At 39.3% G+C, this 20,109-nt stretch overlaps 1 protein-coding gene across 1 annotated transcript in view; it reads left to right on the top strand.

Annotated features, from left to right (window-relative positions):
* The window catches only part of ATP10A (ATPase phospholipid transporting 10A (putative)), a 107,862-nt gene that overhangs the window by 25,491 nt on the left and 62,262 nt on the right, over positions 1-20,109 (top strand). The window contains exon 2 of the mRNA XM_005151391.3: positions 14,778-14,982. Coding sequence (XP_005151448.2) covers positions 14,778-14,982 — 205 coding nt within the window. The remainder of the gene's footprint in view (positions 1-14,777; positions 14,983-20,109) is intronic.

Raw genomic sequence — 20,109 nt, 5'->3', positions numbered from 1 at the left:
ATCTTTCCATAAACTCGAGTTTCTCACAGACTGCAACAGAATATTCTTTTTTTACTTAAAAATTGGCTAAATACTATGAAATTATAATCACTATGGTGCAATCAGTAGTTTTATTTACAGAGAGTTATTCTTTCATACAAGGATAAACAGTGTAAGTGGTCTACTTTAGGCACAGAGTTGAATGAGGTACATTACCAGCTAAAATAGCCATGGTCCCCAGACAGTTAGGTCTTTTCTAATTTTTCCAGTAAGCTATTTTAAAAAAGTATAAAAGCATATGATTCTGCTTGAAGAAGGGAATGCATGTCTTTGTATAAAAAGGATCTATAGGTTTTTACTGTAAAGGAATTGGAGAATTCACCTTCATAGGTTGTAGACAGTATTATTGGATTTTTGCCAATCTCTGAGATTTTCTCAAAGTAATTGATTAACCTTAGAGACGCACCTTTTTGTATTTTCTGATGTATATGCAAAAGATTTTGTTAGACCAGGAATAACAGATTTAGTGATACTCAGAGATGGTATTTCATCTTCTATTAAAACATAGGCATTCCATCTACCCTGAGGTCTTAAGACAAGCTTTCATTGAAAGCAAAATGACAGTATCATTACTAAAATATCTCAGCTTCGGAGATAGGGAGATCTGACACTTGGGGAGAACAGGTGAGCTAACTACCTATTTCTGTGGCTTTCTTGAAAGTGAGATTGCATGATTTAAAAGTACTTTATTTCAGTGTTGTATGAGCTGGAAACTTAGATTTTCTACTACTTTGTAATTTTTGCCTTTTAGAAAACGAGGAATTACCTTTGTTTTCTCTGGATTTTCGATGACCTCATGCCAAACACAACTTGCCTTGGTTTAGGCTGATTGGTCAGTTCTGACCAGCAGTGTTTCAGTACTTGTACACTTAACATTTGTGTAAATTTGTAGCTGGTAGGTGCTGGAATTTGACTAAGGCTCTCAATTTCAGAGCCTTGCTGGACAGATTCACAACCTGGTAAACTTCTGATTGCCTGACTCCCACACCCATATTTAAAACCTTTCATTTTGAAGCTCTGCTGTGCATGCTAGCTCAAATTAATAATCAACTTGAAGTAAACAGGTTCTGAAGTTCAGTCTGGGCTTTTGTGCCTTGAAATGTCTTGTAATGCTTTGCTGGGGAAATACTAAGTCCAGCCTGAGCCCCAAGCACCTAAGTCCAGCTAAATACTGGATAAGTTTAGTGATAGCTGCCTGCAGACAGAGCTCTGCTGAGCTCAGAGTTGAAGTTTAAGCTAGTTAAACTGAATGCAGAATACTCAGTCCACTGCAAGATTAAATAATTTGAGGCTTTCTGACTCAAAGATGACTATCAGTATGTGCATGTGAAAACACAAAATGTTTTCACTGAAAATTTGGATCCTGCTGGATTCCTGCTTTCCCATCTGCTGCCATGCTTCTCTTACCTCCCCTGTTAAGGGTTGAAGGAGACACGAAACTATTGTGTCTGGGTTTAGGTTATGCAGTCTGCTCTTCACTTTTCAGTTGCTGGATTTCTTTACATAAAATTCACTCTAATAAGAAATAGAGTTTATTGGTAAACCATGCCGATCATCAAATACCAATCTATTGGTGATATCTTTTCACCCTTATCCTTGTGGAAGACGTTTCAGTCTCTCCATCCTCAGTTTCCAGATGGATTAAAAAAAAAAATAAAAATAGAAAGATTAATGAATTCTAAACCAAAGCATCAGAAATTATCTATACACTTTATGTAATATTTCCCAAGTGAACTAATGTTGAAGCAAAGTATGATTGATAACAAAGTGTAATAGGATGTATTGTACATATCGTACATACAAAAATATTAGGGTTTCTTTAGTTTACATGTTGTTAAATGAGCAGAACTCAAGATGCTTTACCGGGTGAGCTAAGGCAGGCTGTGAAAGACACAGAGAAGGAAATGTTTTCCCTCCATAGGTTTCTCAGGAGAAACTGAGCAAGTCTCACTGCTCTGAGGTAGATCTTTGCAACAATGGCAATAAAATACATTTTGCTGTGGCCTCCCTCTGAAAACTAGTATGCCCTGTGTATGAAACTGAATGTGAAGAGTCCATTGACATTCTGTCTGATGTCTCCTGTCTGCTTTGCTGAAAGTCACTTCAAGAGTGCAGCCTTCAACATATATTCATATATTCATATATTTATTTTGCAGCCTATGTCTCCAAGGGCCATTATAGCCAACAAACTGGTAGGGACTCAAAACGAATCTGACAGGTCCAGAAGACAGAGCTTCACAGCATTGCCCTTTTGTACAGTCTTGGCAATAAACGTTAGGAGTCCCCAGCAAAAGCAGAGTCATAGGAGCAACAACCTTTTATTACCAGCCAGCCTTAGTTTCTCCCCATTTTCGTGTTGCACAATGATTTTTTCAAAACTGGAACTTATGCACTGTTACTTAAGGTGAAGGAAGTTTTCCTTAACAGCCCTTGCTCTTATGTTTTAAAACTGTCATTAGTTCTCTTTTTCGGCTTTAATCTTCTTCACAGGCTTTCCTCCATGTATACCTCACACTTTCTTATTCTATATGTATGTATCTCATGTACTTCTTCTTGTATCTCATGTACTTCTTATCTCTCTGTCCCCCTCCAGCAAACTCTTCTGCCATCTGTCTCTTCATCAGTGTCTGAGACATATGTGTAAAATTGAGGTTCTCCTAAAAGGATGTAAACCTAGCCTGGAAGGAACTGCTTGCTGATATAAAGATGGTAAGAAAGGAGAGAATTTTTTTGTATGTAAGTGTCATGGATATAATTTCATATGTATGTAAAAAATTAATTTATAGACTGGCAAATTCTTAGGATTAAATGACCTCTTTTAGTCTGAATTGAAAATCAGTTGCATTGTAACTGAGGTGGTTTGATTCAACAGGTACCTTTCCCAGATGTGGGTTCATTGCACCAAGTGCCAAATGGAGTTTCTTACAGGAGAGTCATTTGTGCTGCCTCAGACTAAGGCGGATGAAGCATCCGTTACAGTCAGTGACCTGGTCTTCTTCAGTGGGTTGCCAGTTGCAATGGAATAGCATATGAGCTATGAGCTATACAGTAGCTATAGAGTAGAAGCCTATAGCTAGTAAGCCTATAGTAGAAGCTATAGAGAAGAAGCCTGTTTGCTACAGAATGCCATCGTTTCTCATGGTTCATTTGACAGTCTCCAGAGGCTAAATATTGTTAATTGGGAGCTACCTACAGCATTGCCTCTCAGATTAAGATCATGTCAGTTTTTCTGCTGTGTCCTATTGTTTGAAAAGATGAAGGAAAATGATGCACTATACATAGAGTTCTCAAACAAGGTTTTGGGCCAGTAATGTTTAAAAGTGACTGAAGATGCCTTTTTGTCCTCCATAAAATATTTTGTGTATTTTTATGCAGAATATATGAATTTAAGTCTAAAAAATGTCAAGGAAACTTACTTGTTTGGATTATGCTAAAAAAAAAAAAAAAAAAAAAAATTGGGTTAACCCTGAAGAATTTATATATCTTTCTCACGCCCCACTCTTGCTCTAATACCACAGCTCAACTAGCAGAGCTTCTGAAAGTGCCAGTGGTGTGTTGCTTTTGTCTCTGTAGACAGACCAAGCTGTAGGGAGCACACAAGCCAGCAGCATGCTGATGGAGTGACCTGCTGGGCACTGGAAGGTGTCTAGACTGAATTTATGTCCTGGGGCATGAGTAACTCTTGGCATATGTTTACAGAAGAAATGGATTGTTTTGAGGATAGTCAGGAAATAATTTTCAGAATTTGTACTACACATTTACAAAGCAGCTTGGTCTAAATTACTGTCTGCAGATAAAAGGTTTTCTTTTGATGAGTAGGACCCACATGACAGGGGAATTATAACCATGATTTTCAATTTTAGGAGTTTTACAAGCTGGGTTGTCTTCCTTACAAAGAATTCTCCTTACCTAACCTCACAGTTATGGAGGTAAAAGCAATCCATTTAATGTCTGGCAGAGTGTTTCACCCATTACAGGAGTCCTAAAAAAAAAGTACATAATCATTCATGAGGTTCTAAAAGAGAAGATCGCTCTCCACAGAAGTATAGCAAAAGCTAGATAAGGAGGAAGAAGTTGCTTGGGAGAGGAGTTAGCTTTCAACTCAGTGTAGCAAAGGGGGACCATTGGGTTCAAAATTACTGAGGATAGAGAAGGAAAGTGATTGTAGAAAAAAACACTGTGGAAAAAGGATGGAGGGAAGACTGGAAATCAGTGTCTTACTAAGCATATGGCATCAAGGAGAAGCACACATTTAAGATGTGCTGGGGTTTTATGATGGAGAAAGGAGTGAAAAATAACCCTCAGTTATGGATGAGTAATACAGGTATAATAAATGGAATAAATAGAGGTGTACAAGGGAGAGAGAAAAGTCTTCAAAGGAAGTTTAAGAATTGGACTTTGAATGTGTTAAAATTCAGCTAATTTGAAGATGTGTGTTCTCTAAAAAGCTGTGATTCAAATTTTTTATTTCCTTTTGAACTTATTACTGAGTTGATGAAGAAGGCTTAAGGATAAAAAAAATCATTTGCTCGTTCTGCAGCTTTTATCTGCAGGACTAGATTGGTTTAATTTGGAATACAAAATTGAGAGATCAGATTATTTTAAAAACTGATGTTTCTGCCTTTCTAAGCTAGCTTCTGCCTAGAGGTTGTGACACAAATGTTTTTGTCTCAGTATATGCCAGGCTGCCAAGTGCTGCTTTTTCTGCCCACAGCCAGGGTGGTCTGCCACCTGCTGAGGTGTTTCAGATCACACAAGCTCTTTTAGGTTGTTTGTTCCCCCTCCATGACTCAAATCCTTTCAATAAATAGTTTCTTTGAAATTGCTTGCTCTAAGCCCAGTTTCTGGGTGTTTCAAAAGCAGAGTTGTTTGCAGCCAGTTACTTTCTTCTTTTGGCTGCAGTAAAGATCTTGGAATTTATTTTTTTCCTAGGGTATTGAATTTCAATGTTTTATCATTTTTCCCCCAAGGAAGATATGAATGTGAAATAGAGAAGTTTTCTTTCTGGAGTCTGGCCAGAAAGAGTGCTTTCCACCTGAGTTTAGTTGGAATATATTCAGGTACCTTGCTGAATTTGCGCCAAGATTTGTAGCTTGCTTTTTAAGTGAACAATAAGTTAAAACCATACATGAACATTTTTTTCTTAATTATGAGAATAATATTTGCAAATAACATATTTAGTAATTACCAAGAAATACTGAGCTTGATGAGGTAGCTCGTTCATAAAAAAGAATCAAAGCACAATACCCATTCTTATTACTTGGCCCACTCAGATTTTAAATTCTTCGATGTGAATTCAGAAAGAGTTTCTATGAAGCAATATTCACAAATTACACTATTTCTTTATAATAGGGCAACAGTGAACAAGAATTTATATTTGTGTGTGTGTTTTTGTTTAAGTATGTATGTCCAGAACTCAACACAGTAATTCAAGGGAGGCCTCACCAGGTTTAAGTAGAGGGGAAGGATAATGCTCTTGTTAATGCACCTCAGGATACAATTGGCTTTGCCACAAGGGCATATTGCTGGCTCATGAACAACTTGGTGTCCACCAGGACCCGCAGATCCCTCTCCACAGAACTACCTTCCGGCAGGTCACCTCCCAGCCTGTAGTGGTGCATGGGGTCATTCCTTCCTAAGTGCAGGACTCTGCACTTCCCTTTGTTGAACTTCATTAGGTTCCTCTGCCCATCTCTCCAGCCTATCTAGATCCTTCTCAATGACAGCACAGCACTCTGGGGTATCGGCGACTCCTCCCAGTTTCATTTAATTCAGCAGACTTGCTGAGGAGGGACTCTATCCCTTCATCCAAGTCACTGATGAATAAGTTAAACAGTACTGGACCCAGTATTGACCCTTGAGGGACACCAATAGTTACAGGTCTCCAACTAGACTCTGTGCCACCTGTCACAACCCTCTGAGCTCTGTCATTCAGTCAGTTTTCAATCCACCTCACCATCCACTCGTCACAGCCTGCACTTGCTGAGCTTGTCTATGAGGATGTCATGGGAGATAGTGTTGAAAGCCTTGCTGAAGTCCAAGTAGACAGCATCCACTGCTCTTCCCTCATCTGTCCAGCCAGTTGTCCCATTATAGAAGGCTGTCAGGTTGGTTAAGCATGATTTCCCCTTGGTGAATCCATGTGACTACCCCTGATCACAGTCAGTGTTAGCTGATCAGGGTGTTACCAGAGACCCTCATAGCATTAGCTTACTATATCTCATATTTCCATTGAGCTGACTATAATACATAGTCATTGTGATTGTAAATCAGTGGGAAAAAAAAAGGAGTGCATTTATCTCTGTGGGAAAAAAAAAGTATTACTCTAGCTTAGTATTTCATATTTAACTACACTCATTGACTGGCTCCAGTAAGTTTGGAATATTAATGAGATGAAGGCCAACATCTTTAATTCAGGGAAAGCAACAGGTAGTATATAAGCTCTCAGAATGGTCAAATTGACACTGAAAGCATTAAAAGAATTCTTATTGTGATATTCTTATATGTAGGTACCAACAGTAGTCAAGTTGTTGAATCTGAATTACTCAAATGTTACTAACGGCACCCTACATTTCCTTTAAATAGTAGAATTTTGCATTTTGTGGTTTGCACTTCTTCAATATGGATCCCTATTTACTTTCACCACAAATTTTGAATATAAAATTTTCATCTGTAGACATTCTTGTTCAGACTTAAACTTTCAAAGATTCATATCACTGCATATGATTTGCATGGAGTTTGGTCTTCTAATTCTTCTCTGATGGAAGTGAGGAATATTTTTATATTCTGTGAATGTCTACAAAAACAGGCTTATATAAGTCTGAATTCAAACTGAATCACGGCCTACAGAATAGCAAATTGAGACTTATGCACATCCTGGTTTCAGTCTAATGCAGGATCCAACCTGCTGCATGTACTTAGTCATGGATATTTGGAAGTGCTCCCAGGTCTCAGTATACATGTGGCCTTATCAATCTTCATTCAGAAGGCATTCTTCGGAAATACCTTGTTACTATTGTATGCCAGAATTCTAGATTTTCATATTTCTATGTTTAGATTTGTTTAGAGGACACTATGGTAATTTAAATATCTCTTGGTATTAAGATATAACCTGAGGCTGTTTACTTTTCCTCCTGTTAGTATTCTTGTCTTGTTAGGGCACGCAGTGATCCAGACACCTAAAGACAGATTAAATAACCTGTAAGAGCAGCTAAATATAGAGAAATTGGCTACATAGAGTCTAAGATAAGTTTCTATGTATAAAACTTCAGTTGTGCTTTTCAGCTCAGCCTCTGATTATCCCAAACTGAGTATCAGTGAACAGCTCCATCAAGACTGTGAATGGAATTAGCAGTAAATACCATTCCTGATAAAAATTCTTTCAACGGTTGCATGTTTAGCCAAAAAACAAACAAACAAAAAAAAAACCAAAAAAAAAAAACAAAGGAATTATTTTTCAAACAGGAGCTGTTGCACTTAGGAAGCACCTTCCTTTAGTAGTTCTTTACAAATGGCTTTTGTGTGTACATAGTGAATATACCAATGCATTTTTGTGGCCTGGGTCAGGTAGTCCTGAGATAAAATGTGGAAGGTGTGTATGAGCACAAGAATGAGAAGGAAAAAAAAAATCCATTAAAGTGCCTGAATCTGTTAAAGAATGGGACTTTCCTCATTTCCTCATGCTAAATTTACCTTTTAAGATGTACCATTAAGATATGAAGAGCTCCCTTAGAAAGGTCACCTGATTGTACTGGCTTAAATGCAGTGAGAGCACTGAATGGAGGATTTAGTCCACTGGATTTATGCATCTACTTCACACCTGAATTTTAGGTTCTCAGACAATTTTCCTGAGTGCCCTTATGCCATTAATTATTGATTTAGAGGACAAGGATCCTGGAAGGCTTTTACCTAGATAGAGCTCATGTCTTACCAAAATTTAGCACCTAAGATCTCCTTGGAAGAGTTCCTGCTTTTTCTCCATCTGTTTTGGAAGCAGGCACAGATACACGAGATTTGTGTCATTATGTACCTATTATTTGTGTGGGTTCCCTTCAGGTAAGGGATTGTTTCTCCTTCCATGCTTGTAGACCACCAAGCTCAACTGAATCTTTTTGCAGTGGCTTGGAGCAGCACTGCAGTGTAAATACTCTACCCTCATATCTCTGATGGCACTGAAAGTCAGGATGAGAACCTTATCTGGCTGTGGGCCCTCTGCTGGGATAGCCATCTCCTTTGCATTGTGTGTTTTTTTGCTGTAGGTACCAGTAAGCAGTGTTGTCAAGTGCAAAGGCTATGTTGGGTGATGCTCAGAGGAAGACATTTGAAGCTAAGGACTTCCTGCATTACTTTGTTCAGAAGATAAGTTCTCATATCTCAAGCTGTCAAAAGCTTTGTGGCTCTAGTATAGAGGTGACTGACTCACAGGTTTTAATGTCTATAGGACTGGATGAAAATTACATCCAGGCTGTTCCTCTACTTTCTCCACCTCCTTATATGATACCCATTTAGGAAGCCTCAATACTAACCATTACCTGCTCATCCTGCTAAATAAAAGCAGTTGGTACTCTTCTCTGCCAGTATATCTGTTTCCTGGAAGGGTGATTGGATTTTGTTAGTCTTTTTGGCAGTCAACCTAAGAGAATCATACCACTTTAAAAAAAAACTTTAATACAAAACATCTCTCTAAAGACTTAGAGTTTTAAAATCAAGTTTTGGAACACAGCTTTTTCTTTCTTTAGTTTGTATAAAGTTTCATGACAAGCTTTGCTTTTATGTTTTATACTGTTATTAAAAGTTTCTTGGCTGAAAAAATCATTTATTCCGGGTATCAAATGTTTCATTTTGGTGAACAATAGTGAGATTTCTTTCAACATGAGGTATAATGGTGATAACATTGCCAAGAGAAGTTAAATTATTACTTCCACATTATAAATCTGAATCACAGAGGTTTCCTGGGTACATTTTTTTTTCACTGCAAGTTTGACTTGTAACAGAAAAATTAGCAGTTTTCAGGAAGTATGCATCTAATAAAAGGCACCTTTATGACTCGTCATTGCCATACACACACATTTGCTTCTAGCAACTGTAACATACATTTGCACTTGCTAATCTTCAAAAAAGAAACAAAGAATATTCTAAGTCCATGAAAACAAGAAAACTTTTAAGTGCCCTTAAAATAATGGGAATATTACAGGATCTATTCAGAAACTTTTTCAGTCATGGAGAGATTTTGTTCTCTTCAATGTTTCTCAAGAACACACTGTTAATCTGTTTTGACTGATTAATATCAGATTCAGAGCCTTTTCATGATTTATTTTCATAGAAACAGATGTTATCATTTGTGGTGGAATGGAGGCATATTCTGGGTATTATGTAACCTCTTTTGGCATTGACTTACATGTTTTTCCTTCATTTTGCCACTATATTGTAATTGTACCCAAATGGTTCTAACGTGGTTTCTATAGATACTTAACGTGTTCAGACTTTGTGTAATATATGCCTTGGTCTCATAGATAGCTCTTGTTTTTAACCTCTGAGATTTGCTACACCTGTAGTTTTCAAATCATAATTAGTACTGGTACAGCAGTTTTGTGCCCATATTTCAGTGCTACCCAGCAGCTCTGCTTTTGTAGCCTGTGATGAGTTAGACAAAATCTCTGCTTGCTACCAGAGTGTTGATAGACTGCTGTGGGCTCAGTCAGTGTGAACCCCCTCCATATTTGCAGGAGTGTTGGGAGGAGAGGTGAAGGATTGAAGGTGAGGCTAAAGCTCAGATAAGGGAAATAACAGACAGGTTGGGAAAACTGTGACCGTGAAGGACCTGTTGAGAAACAACTAGGTGCTGAATCCTCCCTAAAGATAGTCTGGCCTGGTGATAGTCCTGTCCTTGTGTTATGGTTTGAGATTCTCCTTCAAGAGCTGCTGTTCTGCTTGGGCCCTGTCCAACAAACCTTGAGATTTTTTTAGTTAGCTTGGTCCTAACCAGGAGGCTTGTCACAGTGTTTGTAGCCAACTGATTTAAACGTTTTAAGTCACTGGTAGATATATTGTTTTGTGCTACCCCACTCTGTTTCTGCCTCTTGAGATGGAAAAGAAGGACCTTGCTGACACCAAGAACATCTCTCCCTTGTACATACACAACAACTCTTTGACCTGTCTTTTGTGAAGAGCTTTTCCTCTTCTACAGACTTAATTGCTTGTGGTGTTTCTTGTAAAGCCGACTGGTTCAATGACCAACCTCAGCTGGCAGGGAAGGCAAAGCAGTCTAATTTCTTTTGAAGTGAAGATGATTGTTTCTTCAAAAGCAGGTCAGCGGATGGGCCTGGACTGGGAAACAACATTTCATTTGGATGTTTTGAGAGGCTTAAAGACCTCTGGGTCACAGCCACAACCTTTGTAGGAAGTGGTATGCTGTGTAACACACACTGAACAGACTCAACACCCCAAAAGGTACAAGAGAACATCCTCTTTTGCCAGGTGTATTTTACAAGTCCTGCTGAGATTAATACAGGAGCCTGTGCTGGGACTAAGCTAGGACAGTGTTACATAGAAGGATGGGTGCCCCAACCACTCAGTGGAACTGGAGGATCAAATCTGCATCAGCCATTCCCACTCATTAGCTGTATTTTTTGGCAGTGGAGGAGTGTAGGAAATAAGAAATTATTACTTAGTAGTCCCATCTCATTGCTTTAACGTATAAAATTTCTACACTGCAGGCCATCCACAAATGGAACAGATGACGGATGCATGGCCCTCACATTTCCTTTACGAAGTTGCTTGTGATATTTTGGCCAAACATAAAAAAAAAAAAGAGTAGGATGATTCCTCTTAAATTATATGTGCAGGTTTTTTATCTCCCTTAGAGAAATCTTGAGTAATTCTTTATTATACCAAAACATTTCAAAGCTATTCAAAAGAAAGAAACAATTATTTGTGTAATGTTTAAGTAGAAACTGTTTGAAATCTTCATCTTTCTGCAGCTATATACTGATGTCTACCTGGCCAGAAAAGCAAAATTATGGGTATGATCTTTATCACCTCATCCTGCAAACTAGACCAGAAGAAGAAAAAGCATGGTTAACAGGAAAAACAATGCAATTTCTGAGTTTCTGTAATGCTAAATTTAAAACTAATATTTAAGAAAAAGAAATCATCAATATTTTTAATTTTGCTTAGGTTTTGCTGTTAACCATAGCCAACCTCAAATTTGGCACAAACCTGCAGGCTGTTCAAAACAGAGCACAGGCCAAATACATCTGGAGGTAGACTAATACAAATTTCTAATAGCAAATAAAATAATTTTCTCTGTATTCATACCCTTGAAAGGATGCTGCAGACTTTCCCTTGTATGTTTGAAGGTGGACATGCTGGGATAATTGTATTTCATTGTTGCAAAAGAACATTAACCTCTAGAGGAGTCTGACTCCTGCCAGGACCACATTTGCTGTTGGCTAACAACAGTGTTGATGTCAATGCAGCTGCTTTTTAATGACTTTTTAGCCATTCATCTTTAGATTTCAGTCAATGTCTACCTGTAGAGATATGCTCAGAAAAGTAAAAGCACTGGCAAGTTCTGCTTCTGATTGTGGCAGAGAGGAGAATGAAGATTTACATGACTGTGGTTTTAAACCACAGCTGACAGATAAATCATTTGCACGCAAATGTGTTGATAAAACTTAGGTTGTATGCAGAAGGATAGACATTTTTAATATGTGAGCCCAGCACAATGCGTTACAGTAGCTGGGCTTAGCTGTCTGAAACTAATACTTCATGGTGGTAATTTCACTGGAGAGTGACAACAGTATCTATTCCCATTGCAGAGTGGCAGTAGCTCATCACAGCCTATTGATTTGGGAGACTTCTATTGACTTTGAAACATAAGAAGGTTTTGAAATATAAGAATTAGTATCTCTGACTTCTTTGTGGTTTTTATCATGGTTTGTAGCTTTGGTTTCTTGCAGCATCAGCTTCTGGGCTAAATATTCATATCAGGGTTTTCTGCGACTGTGGAAAGGTGCTGGACTCACTACCTGAGATGGTGCCTCCCTGTTCCTGACAGAATTCTTTGAGCCCTTCAACAAAATTGTCCAGGAGGTCAGATGATGTTTACTTAAACTTGACAAAGCACTCTGCTGAAACTGCAAAGGACTGTCATCAACCACTCAGTAGCAATGGAGTCAGGACAAAGCAAGGATACACAGCAAAGTCTAAGAGAAATAGACCAAGGCATCTGTGTTATAAGCATAAATTTCTCAGCTGGGTAATTATGAAAGACAGTATAATGTGCAGATGATTTTAGGACATTAAGAGCCAAAGACAGGAAGACCTTCCAGAAGCACATACAAGGTAAATGTACTGACAGGACCCTGCCAGACAAAATCGTGCTGACTGTTGGATAAATACCATAAGATGGTTTGTGTTGGAAGGGGCCTTTAAAGGGCATAAGTCCAAGCCCCTGTCAATAAGCAGGGACATCTTCAACAAGGTCAGGTTACTCAAAGCCCCATCCAGTTTGGCCTTGAACACTTAGAGGGATTAACCACCTCTCTGAGCAACCTGTACCAATGTCTCACCATCCTCACAGTGAAGAACATCTTTCTGATCTAAACCTACCCTCTTTCAGTTTAAATTCATTTCCCCCTTGTCCTGTCACTACAGGCCCTTGTAAATGTCTCTTTCTTATAAGCCCCGTTTAGGTACTGAAAGGTTGCAGTAAGGTCTCACTGCAGCCTTCTCCAGGCTGAACAAACTCATTTATCCCAGCACAGCCATTTTACCTTGTGTTGCTCAATATCCACCCTTCCTGCCATAGTGTATACAGCTGTGGCAGTTACTAAGTGTGTGAGAAATGAGGAAATGCTAAAATAGCAGTGTTTTCCAAACAATGGAAGTTAAAAAAAATAATGTAGTGCTTATAGCATAGTATGGGGCTACTTGATATTTTTAGCGTGATCATACTTCTGTACTGCAAATCATTGTACATGCATTTGAACATCACCCGGTTTCACAGTTAAATTAAAAAGGATGAAGAGCAATGGCCACATGTTAGCGGGATTTGGAGCTACAGATTGCAGGGCTAATGAACCTTCCAGATCTGCGGTGCAGTGATTTGTACTATGCTGTGACACACTGGGTTTCAAAGCAATTCATACTCGTTAGCAGGAAGAGTTAAATGTTAGTTTCAGCCTGGGTGTGAAGGGAATGAGTAATTTCAGCACCCAGTATGTATATTACCTGCCTTTGTTAAGACTATCATGTTTTAAACTTGGCTCTTTTCAATTCTTTTCAGGCTTTATCAAAATCGAAATCACAGCCGTAATTTACATTCCTCCAATTATAAACTGGATGTTAGGAAAGGACAGTGAAGAAATTCTGCTAAGTAAAATGTGATCTAATACATCCTTGTCATGCTACCTGGTGTATTATTGTTAAGGATATAGGCTAAATACATTAATAAAAGACAATTAAGTTACTAATTTCTGTAACACCAGTGAAGGAATGACAAGGATGAGTTAGACATGGCATGACTAACAGTAACTCCAAGGTAATAACGCTGGCAGGAGTTGCATGTTTTCACTTGCTTACAAATCTATTTACATTACTACTGAAAGTGATGTGTTTCAGAACAGTATACCTTAAATAACATAAAAAAGCTGGCACCACTCCCTAGAACCGTCAGAATCTCGTTCTGCCATTTAAAGTGCTGTCACAGGAGACTGTCTCTGGTGACAGTGACAGTGCTGACAGCCATCCTGGTGCTCCCGTGGCAAATGGTCTTCTGACAGCTTAGAAAAAATGTCAGAATAGCAGCTGCCCATTTTCTGGAGGTGTTCTACCAAGTTAATGTTGTTGCTGTTTTGAAATTAATTTCTTTGCAAAGCACAAAAGAAGAAAGCAATTTGCACAAATGCCAAGAAAGCACATGAGTCTCTGCGTCATGAATTAATTAGGCAATCACCTGCTTCTTTTTCGTCTTGCTCTCAAGAAAATGTTAAAAAATAGCAAAGTAATATGACCTTTAAAACTAGAGAGGTTCAGTGGTCATATCTAAATGAACGTACACATCACTGTTTTGGGTGGGCTGGTCTTGGAACTGACAAAGAAATTACACTCCAAAATAAAAGGTCCAGTGTAACTAAGCAGAAATCAGCTATGTAACACAGTGCTATGGCGAGAATTAAAATATTGCAGAAATATTTAAAAGAAATGGCAGTGTCCTTTCCCAGTAGAGCAGCTGGGACCATGTTTTTCCGCAGGACATGTCACTGTAATTGTAGGTTTAGGATAAATAGTGAAAATTCCTTGCAGTTAGGGATTTTTGGCTTCTTCATTCAAATATGATATCCAGCACTATACAAACTGTCCCTGATAAAAAGAGGAAACAAGGGGAAGCTGACTGAGGATGCATCAGAGGGTGGTACATGATGGAGGAAGTTCAGGAGCTGTGCAATGGGGGTGACCTGCACTAAGTCTGTTTTCAGTTCCCTTCGTGCCCTGAAAGAGACTCCTTTTCACTCAGTATGGACAGCAGCCCTTTCCCCTTCATGTGGTCAGGCAGATGGCTCAGAGCACAGAGGGAGGGAAAAGAGTGTGTGAAGCTGCTTAACCTGCTTAACCAGGTTTTAACATTACTATGTTGTCCTCTAGTCAAACCAGATCTTAAGAGAAGAACCCCATTCTGTGCATTTTTTTTCTTTAAATACAGGTGCTGTTAATGTCTTTTTTTTTTTTTTCCCTAGAAATGAGAAGAAATATATAAGCAGATACTGGAAAGAGGTGAAAGTTGGAGACTTTGTGCAGCTTCGCTGCAATGAAATTATACCTGCTGACATATTGCTGCTCTCCTCAAGTGATCCTGATGGGCTGTGCCATATAGAAACAGCTAACCTGGATGGTGAAACTAACTTAAAACAAAGACAGGTGGTGAGGAGGTTCTTAGAGCTGGTAAGTTGCCATTCATAACTCTCACTTAAGGTAAGAATTTGTTTCAGGTAAGTAAACTGTTCACCAATCCACTCCGCACCAGCTAAATCTTCTTGTTCTAGTAATGCTAATGAATTATTGTTATGGTTGTCATTGAAATACGAGTACTTGCCAACAGCTGACCTCATCATAGTATCTGAATTTTTACCATAATTTTCCCCTGAATTTGAATAGGAATTATCTGGGGCAATTGTGTGTGGTTGGAAAATGTTGGGGGTTTTTAATGGCTTCTATTGTAGCTTGATTTTTGAAAACACATTTTAACTCCCCAGTGAGACGATATTTAAATATAAACAACTACTTTTCCTGTCTGCAAACCAGATCAGTTTCAATTAGGAATTTTGCCTGAAACTCCATGTTGCAGAATATCCCTCCAGCACTTGGAGCATTAAAGCTTGTAAGATTTAAAGGGACAGCATACATGCGTTCTGGAGGTGTCTGTGCTGAAAAGCTGCTGTACTGCTCTCTCATTGTGCTTATCTCTCTCCAACAGCACTACTTTGAAACAAAACAAAATCCAGATCAGTTACTTTCAGCAGAATTAGAGGAAATTACCTGAAGTTTTACTTGCTTTAATAATCTTACTGAAATAGTATTTCTTTGTATACCCTCCTTTCCCTTACCTCTTGCTAGCTAACCCCAGTTTCCTGTATTTTGTTAGGGGAAAAAAAATATTTTCTAGATTTCAGCTAAATCTTTTTTTCCTAGTAGCTCTTCTCTTTTGATAGATTTTGTAAACAGTGTAGCTGCTGTGCTTACCACGGCCATTAAGTGTAACTACACAAGCCTACAGTTATACTGAGGTAATCACCATTAATGAAGTTGGAATCCTTTGAATAGGATAAAAATCAATGTGCCTTCCAAATAATTCTTTATGGTAGATAAAGCCTCTCTCTGAATAGTGTGTGAAAACATGAGATAAAGACTTGTTTAATAATCAGTGATTTCCACATAGAATTTAGACATGACACAGCAGCTACTGCCACAGCAAGAAGCCTAATCAGCTACAGGCCACATGCTTCAAAAACTTTTGGTTGTTTCAAAGAAGCTGATTGAATTGCTTCTCAATCGTCCCATCTCCTTCCCACTGAATTTTTTCCCAGTGAGTAGAACTCCAGGGTGGTACTCAGATGATGTATCCCACTTCACTGCCAGCATAGACTTCCTACATGACCTCAGGCAAATTATGTAGTACAAAAACTATAGATTGCATTTACACTACTGAATACAGGGATGCTTTCATGTTTGTGGTTACAGTTATAAGCTAAGGGCATATCCCAGCTCTGTCTCAAAGGAAGACCTGGGAATGTGCCAGTTCCTCCACTCATCCACAGCAAATGATTGGATTTCTGTGATCCAAGACCATCTGATACACAGCAGGAGGTGCTGGTAAACAGTGTTGAAGTGTCTAAGTACAGATCATCTCAAGACTGGCTTTCAAGAGCCTTGCTGCCCTGAGGAGTCCCTTGTACTACATTAGGATCCCCAGTTTCCTGGCAGCAAAGTCATGATTCATCACTAGGAGTGTGATTCTTGGAATCTGTTGGGCTGTAAGGGGACCTGTTGACCCTTAAGCTGTGAAGCCTAAATGTATGCCTACGGCATCAGTTGTGGAGTCACTCTTCTGTCTTCAACCAGTAAACTCATGCGTGCCTTAATACAGCAGGAAAGCCAGGAATATCCCTGCAATCTCATGTTTGGCATACTCAGTGGGCATTAAATTGCTGATCCGAACCAGGCAGCTGAAGACTTCAAGTCTGGTGTTTGTACAGTTTGGCAGTACCTGTAACCTTCAGGCTGTTGTGTGGAAGTGAGTAGCAGTGCCTTTTCCTCCTCGAACAGTTAAAGGTTATTGGAGACTGTATTGGATCTAGTTAGGCAAGAAGGCTGAGGAAACAGTGGCCACCTGGGGAAGCAAAGCTAGGTTCATGTGCCAAGCAGCTTAGCACATCAGGGTATATGTGGCATAACTTGCTCAGTATACCCAGCTTTACTGAGGAAGTCAGATGTCATACAGATAGAGTCAGCTTAGAGTCAGCTTTGTAAACACCTACAGCACTTTGCGTTTCCAGTTCATCCTTCTTCCAAATCTTTGTTCTCTGTATTATAAGATTATTATAGAACTTTTCTATCTCAGAAGTGTGCTTTAAGATATGTGGATAAATAATTTTTTAAAACAGATTTTACATCACAAGATGCCTAGCTACAGTAGCAGAGAGGTACATAATAGTCAGGGATTAAACAGGGACCAATGACAGAATGCTCATTCATTCCAATGAAAATAGTACTGGGCCCCAAGAATTCAAGTACTGAAAGAGAGCTTGTAAGAAAACCACATGTGACTACCTCTCCTCTCTTAAAATAGCCAAGAAGCAGGAAATACCCAACCCTGGTTTCCTGCATCAGCTAAGTCATAGGGAAAGTGCACGCTTGCAAGTACCAAGTCCTCAGTCCTCAGCAGCTGCAGCATCACAGACTATCTCTGTAACAGCGTCCTTTAAGTTATCCAGCAGGATACTTGCCATCCTTGTTAAAGTTTTGTCCAACACCTGTCTGACCACACTTAATTCATGCAGCAGCATTAGCTTCCTCATTTCATGCATAGGATCTTACTTGTTCTTGAAGGTGCTTCTCTGCTGAGAGGCACTCAGCAGTGTATAGAGGGAGCTGCTTTGGAAATGTTGGAGGAACAGTAGGCCCACAGCCAAATATCATGGAATAAGCAAGGTGATGCCTGTTTTTTTTGGAGAGGACTTCAGTTCCTATCTGGGTATCTATCTCTTAAGTGACAGCAACTGGAGAGAGCTTATTGTTAGATCTCATAAAATACTTTGGAAGACCAAAATTCTTTTGCACCACATGCTGACCATCCTTTTACCAACTCTCAGGAAAGTTCATTCACAAATCTTACAGGACCTGCACCCCCACTTGTTCATGCATTGGACAAGAATACTTTTAAATTTTTATATTACCACTGTACTCAGCAGAACAACTCTCATTTATGCTCATAGTTGTTGCGTCCTGTGTCATTCTGCAGCTCTGTTCAAGAAGGAAAACAAGCAAATAGATATGTAGACCTAACCGTCTGTTTCCCACACTGCTAAACTCTTCCCTCACCTCCGTTACAGGATGATGTGCCTGGTCATGTGGCTTATCGTAGGACAAGAAACACAGATTTTTTTGGAAGCTTCTTTTTAAAATAGCTGTCAACAGCTGTCTTTGAATAATGTCTCTGTAGCAGTATCACAAGTATTGAAAGAAGCTTTTGTGTTACAAAGCTTGGCCTTTCTGTGTTTCTTATATGAACTGGTAACTTCTGAGCATGTGCCTGCAAAGCAGGTCAGTGAAGGATAACTGTTTATATACACGTCACTCTGTTGAGCATGGGCAAGGAGCAGGGATGGGGCTAGGAACAATTATTTTGAGTGACTTTTATGCTTTCCTTATTTTGTCCCTGCCCTGTGCTTGCCCATGCAGTTTATAGTCCCACAGATCTGTGCTGAGCTGCTTGCCATAGAGAGCCTGGAGTCACTGAAGTGGGGTGTGCACAGGTTAGTCCTCTTGCAACTGCAGCGCTCTCTCCAAAAGCCCTCTCTAGAGGCCGGCAAGCCCGGTGCTGTTACATTGGGTACAGCTGTCCTCTAGGAGGGCAGCTGTTCTGCCAGCACGTTCTGAAGGATTTTCCTGTGCCCCTCTTGAGCATTAGCAGCATGTAAGATCCATAGTCTCAGAGAGTAAAAGCTATTCCAGTTTCCCCCTTCCAAAACTTAATTCAGAAAAGTACTATCCTGATCACTTTTTAGCCTATCTCTTGAAGCAGCAGTAAGCAGTTATAGAATTTGTTTTGTATGCTTGTCTCCAGTGCTTTGCAGGCATCATTTTACTCTACACATATGCTGAGAAGATCCAAGATCAGCATTTGTGGGCTTAGGTTGGACCTCTCCACTTGTGAATTCCAATAAACTGTTTTCCTTTATAGTGCAAGTGACCAGAAATTTTGCTTATTTTAGTGCTGCTTCAATTTGTCTGAGTGATTTATAGTACACTAGGAACATACTGCTTTTTAGCTTTGTGTGTTTGTTAACAAATGTGATCTGTCTGGCACAAACATGTACTTTCTGTATGTGAAACCCTATCAATACATAAGCTGTGGGAAGGGTCACTGTTGTATTTGTCTGTGGCTTGTATGTCTGAAGATACCAGTTTGCATGTGTACCGTTTTGTTCTACGCTCAAAATAGTCAAGAAAAAAGAAACACACTCAGTGAATAGGTAGTAAAAAGGAAACAGGAGATTTTCAAAGGCCTTGACAGTTTTTTCCTACAAGACTTTAAATACTGTGGACTTGTTATCCAGCTACTACAGTGATAGGGTGTGATAGAAATGTTTAAAGCAGTCAAGAAAGTAATTCTGCCTATTCTGTCTTTAAAGTCAAAAGGGCAGTGGGCTGTGTTCGCACTGAAACAGGAATCAGATCCATGTGTGCAGCATGACACTCTCGACAGTGCAGCTATGAGAAAGCACTGTACTATACCCCAGTGTGAGTGATCTAACAGTATTAGCAGTGACCACTAAGCGTCTCTTGGAAAAATCGAGTGTTTCTTGGTATTCCACCAGTTTCCTTCTAATTTCTAACACACCCTTGCTGCTGCCGAGTCAGAGCAGCCTTTTCTGGTATGCTGTATCTAACAGGAGACACAGTAGGCAGGAGGAATCAATGTGTTTTCTGTGCTACTCTGCAGGCTGCTGTGCCACCACACCCTCCACAGTTGCTTATGGAATGTTTTCCATCCATCTGAGACGTGTCAACCGCTCTTCAGAGAGTGGATAAGCAGATACAGCTTAGGCTGTGAGAGCTCAGAACTCCCTTTCAGGTCTCATAAACTTGATTTAGTATATTTTGATAGTATGAATCTAGACTCATAAAAAACATTTACGTTTCCTTGCTCCACTGTTTTTATTCAGTATGCCTTTTAACAAAATCCACAAAGACTCACTGTAGATTCTGGAGCAGCTTATGGTTTATTAACCACTGGCCATGTCCTGGATGTTTATGTGGAAACCCTCAGTTCAGCTGAAAGCTAAGCTA

This window comes from Melopsittacus undulatus, chromosome 2 (genome assembly GCF_012275295.1).
Source record: "Melopsittacus undulatus isolate bMelUnd1 chromosome 2, bMelUnd1.mat.Z, whole genome shotgun sequence".
NCBI lineage: Eukaryota > Metazoa > Chordata > Aves > Psittaciformes > Psittaculidae > Melopsittacus > Melopsittacus undulatus.
Note: the sequence above shows the minus strand (reverse complement) of the source record. Positions and strands in the feature narration are given on the sequence as shown.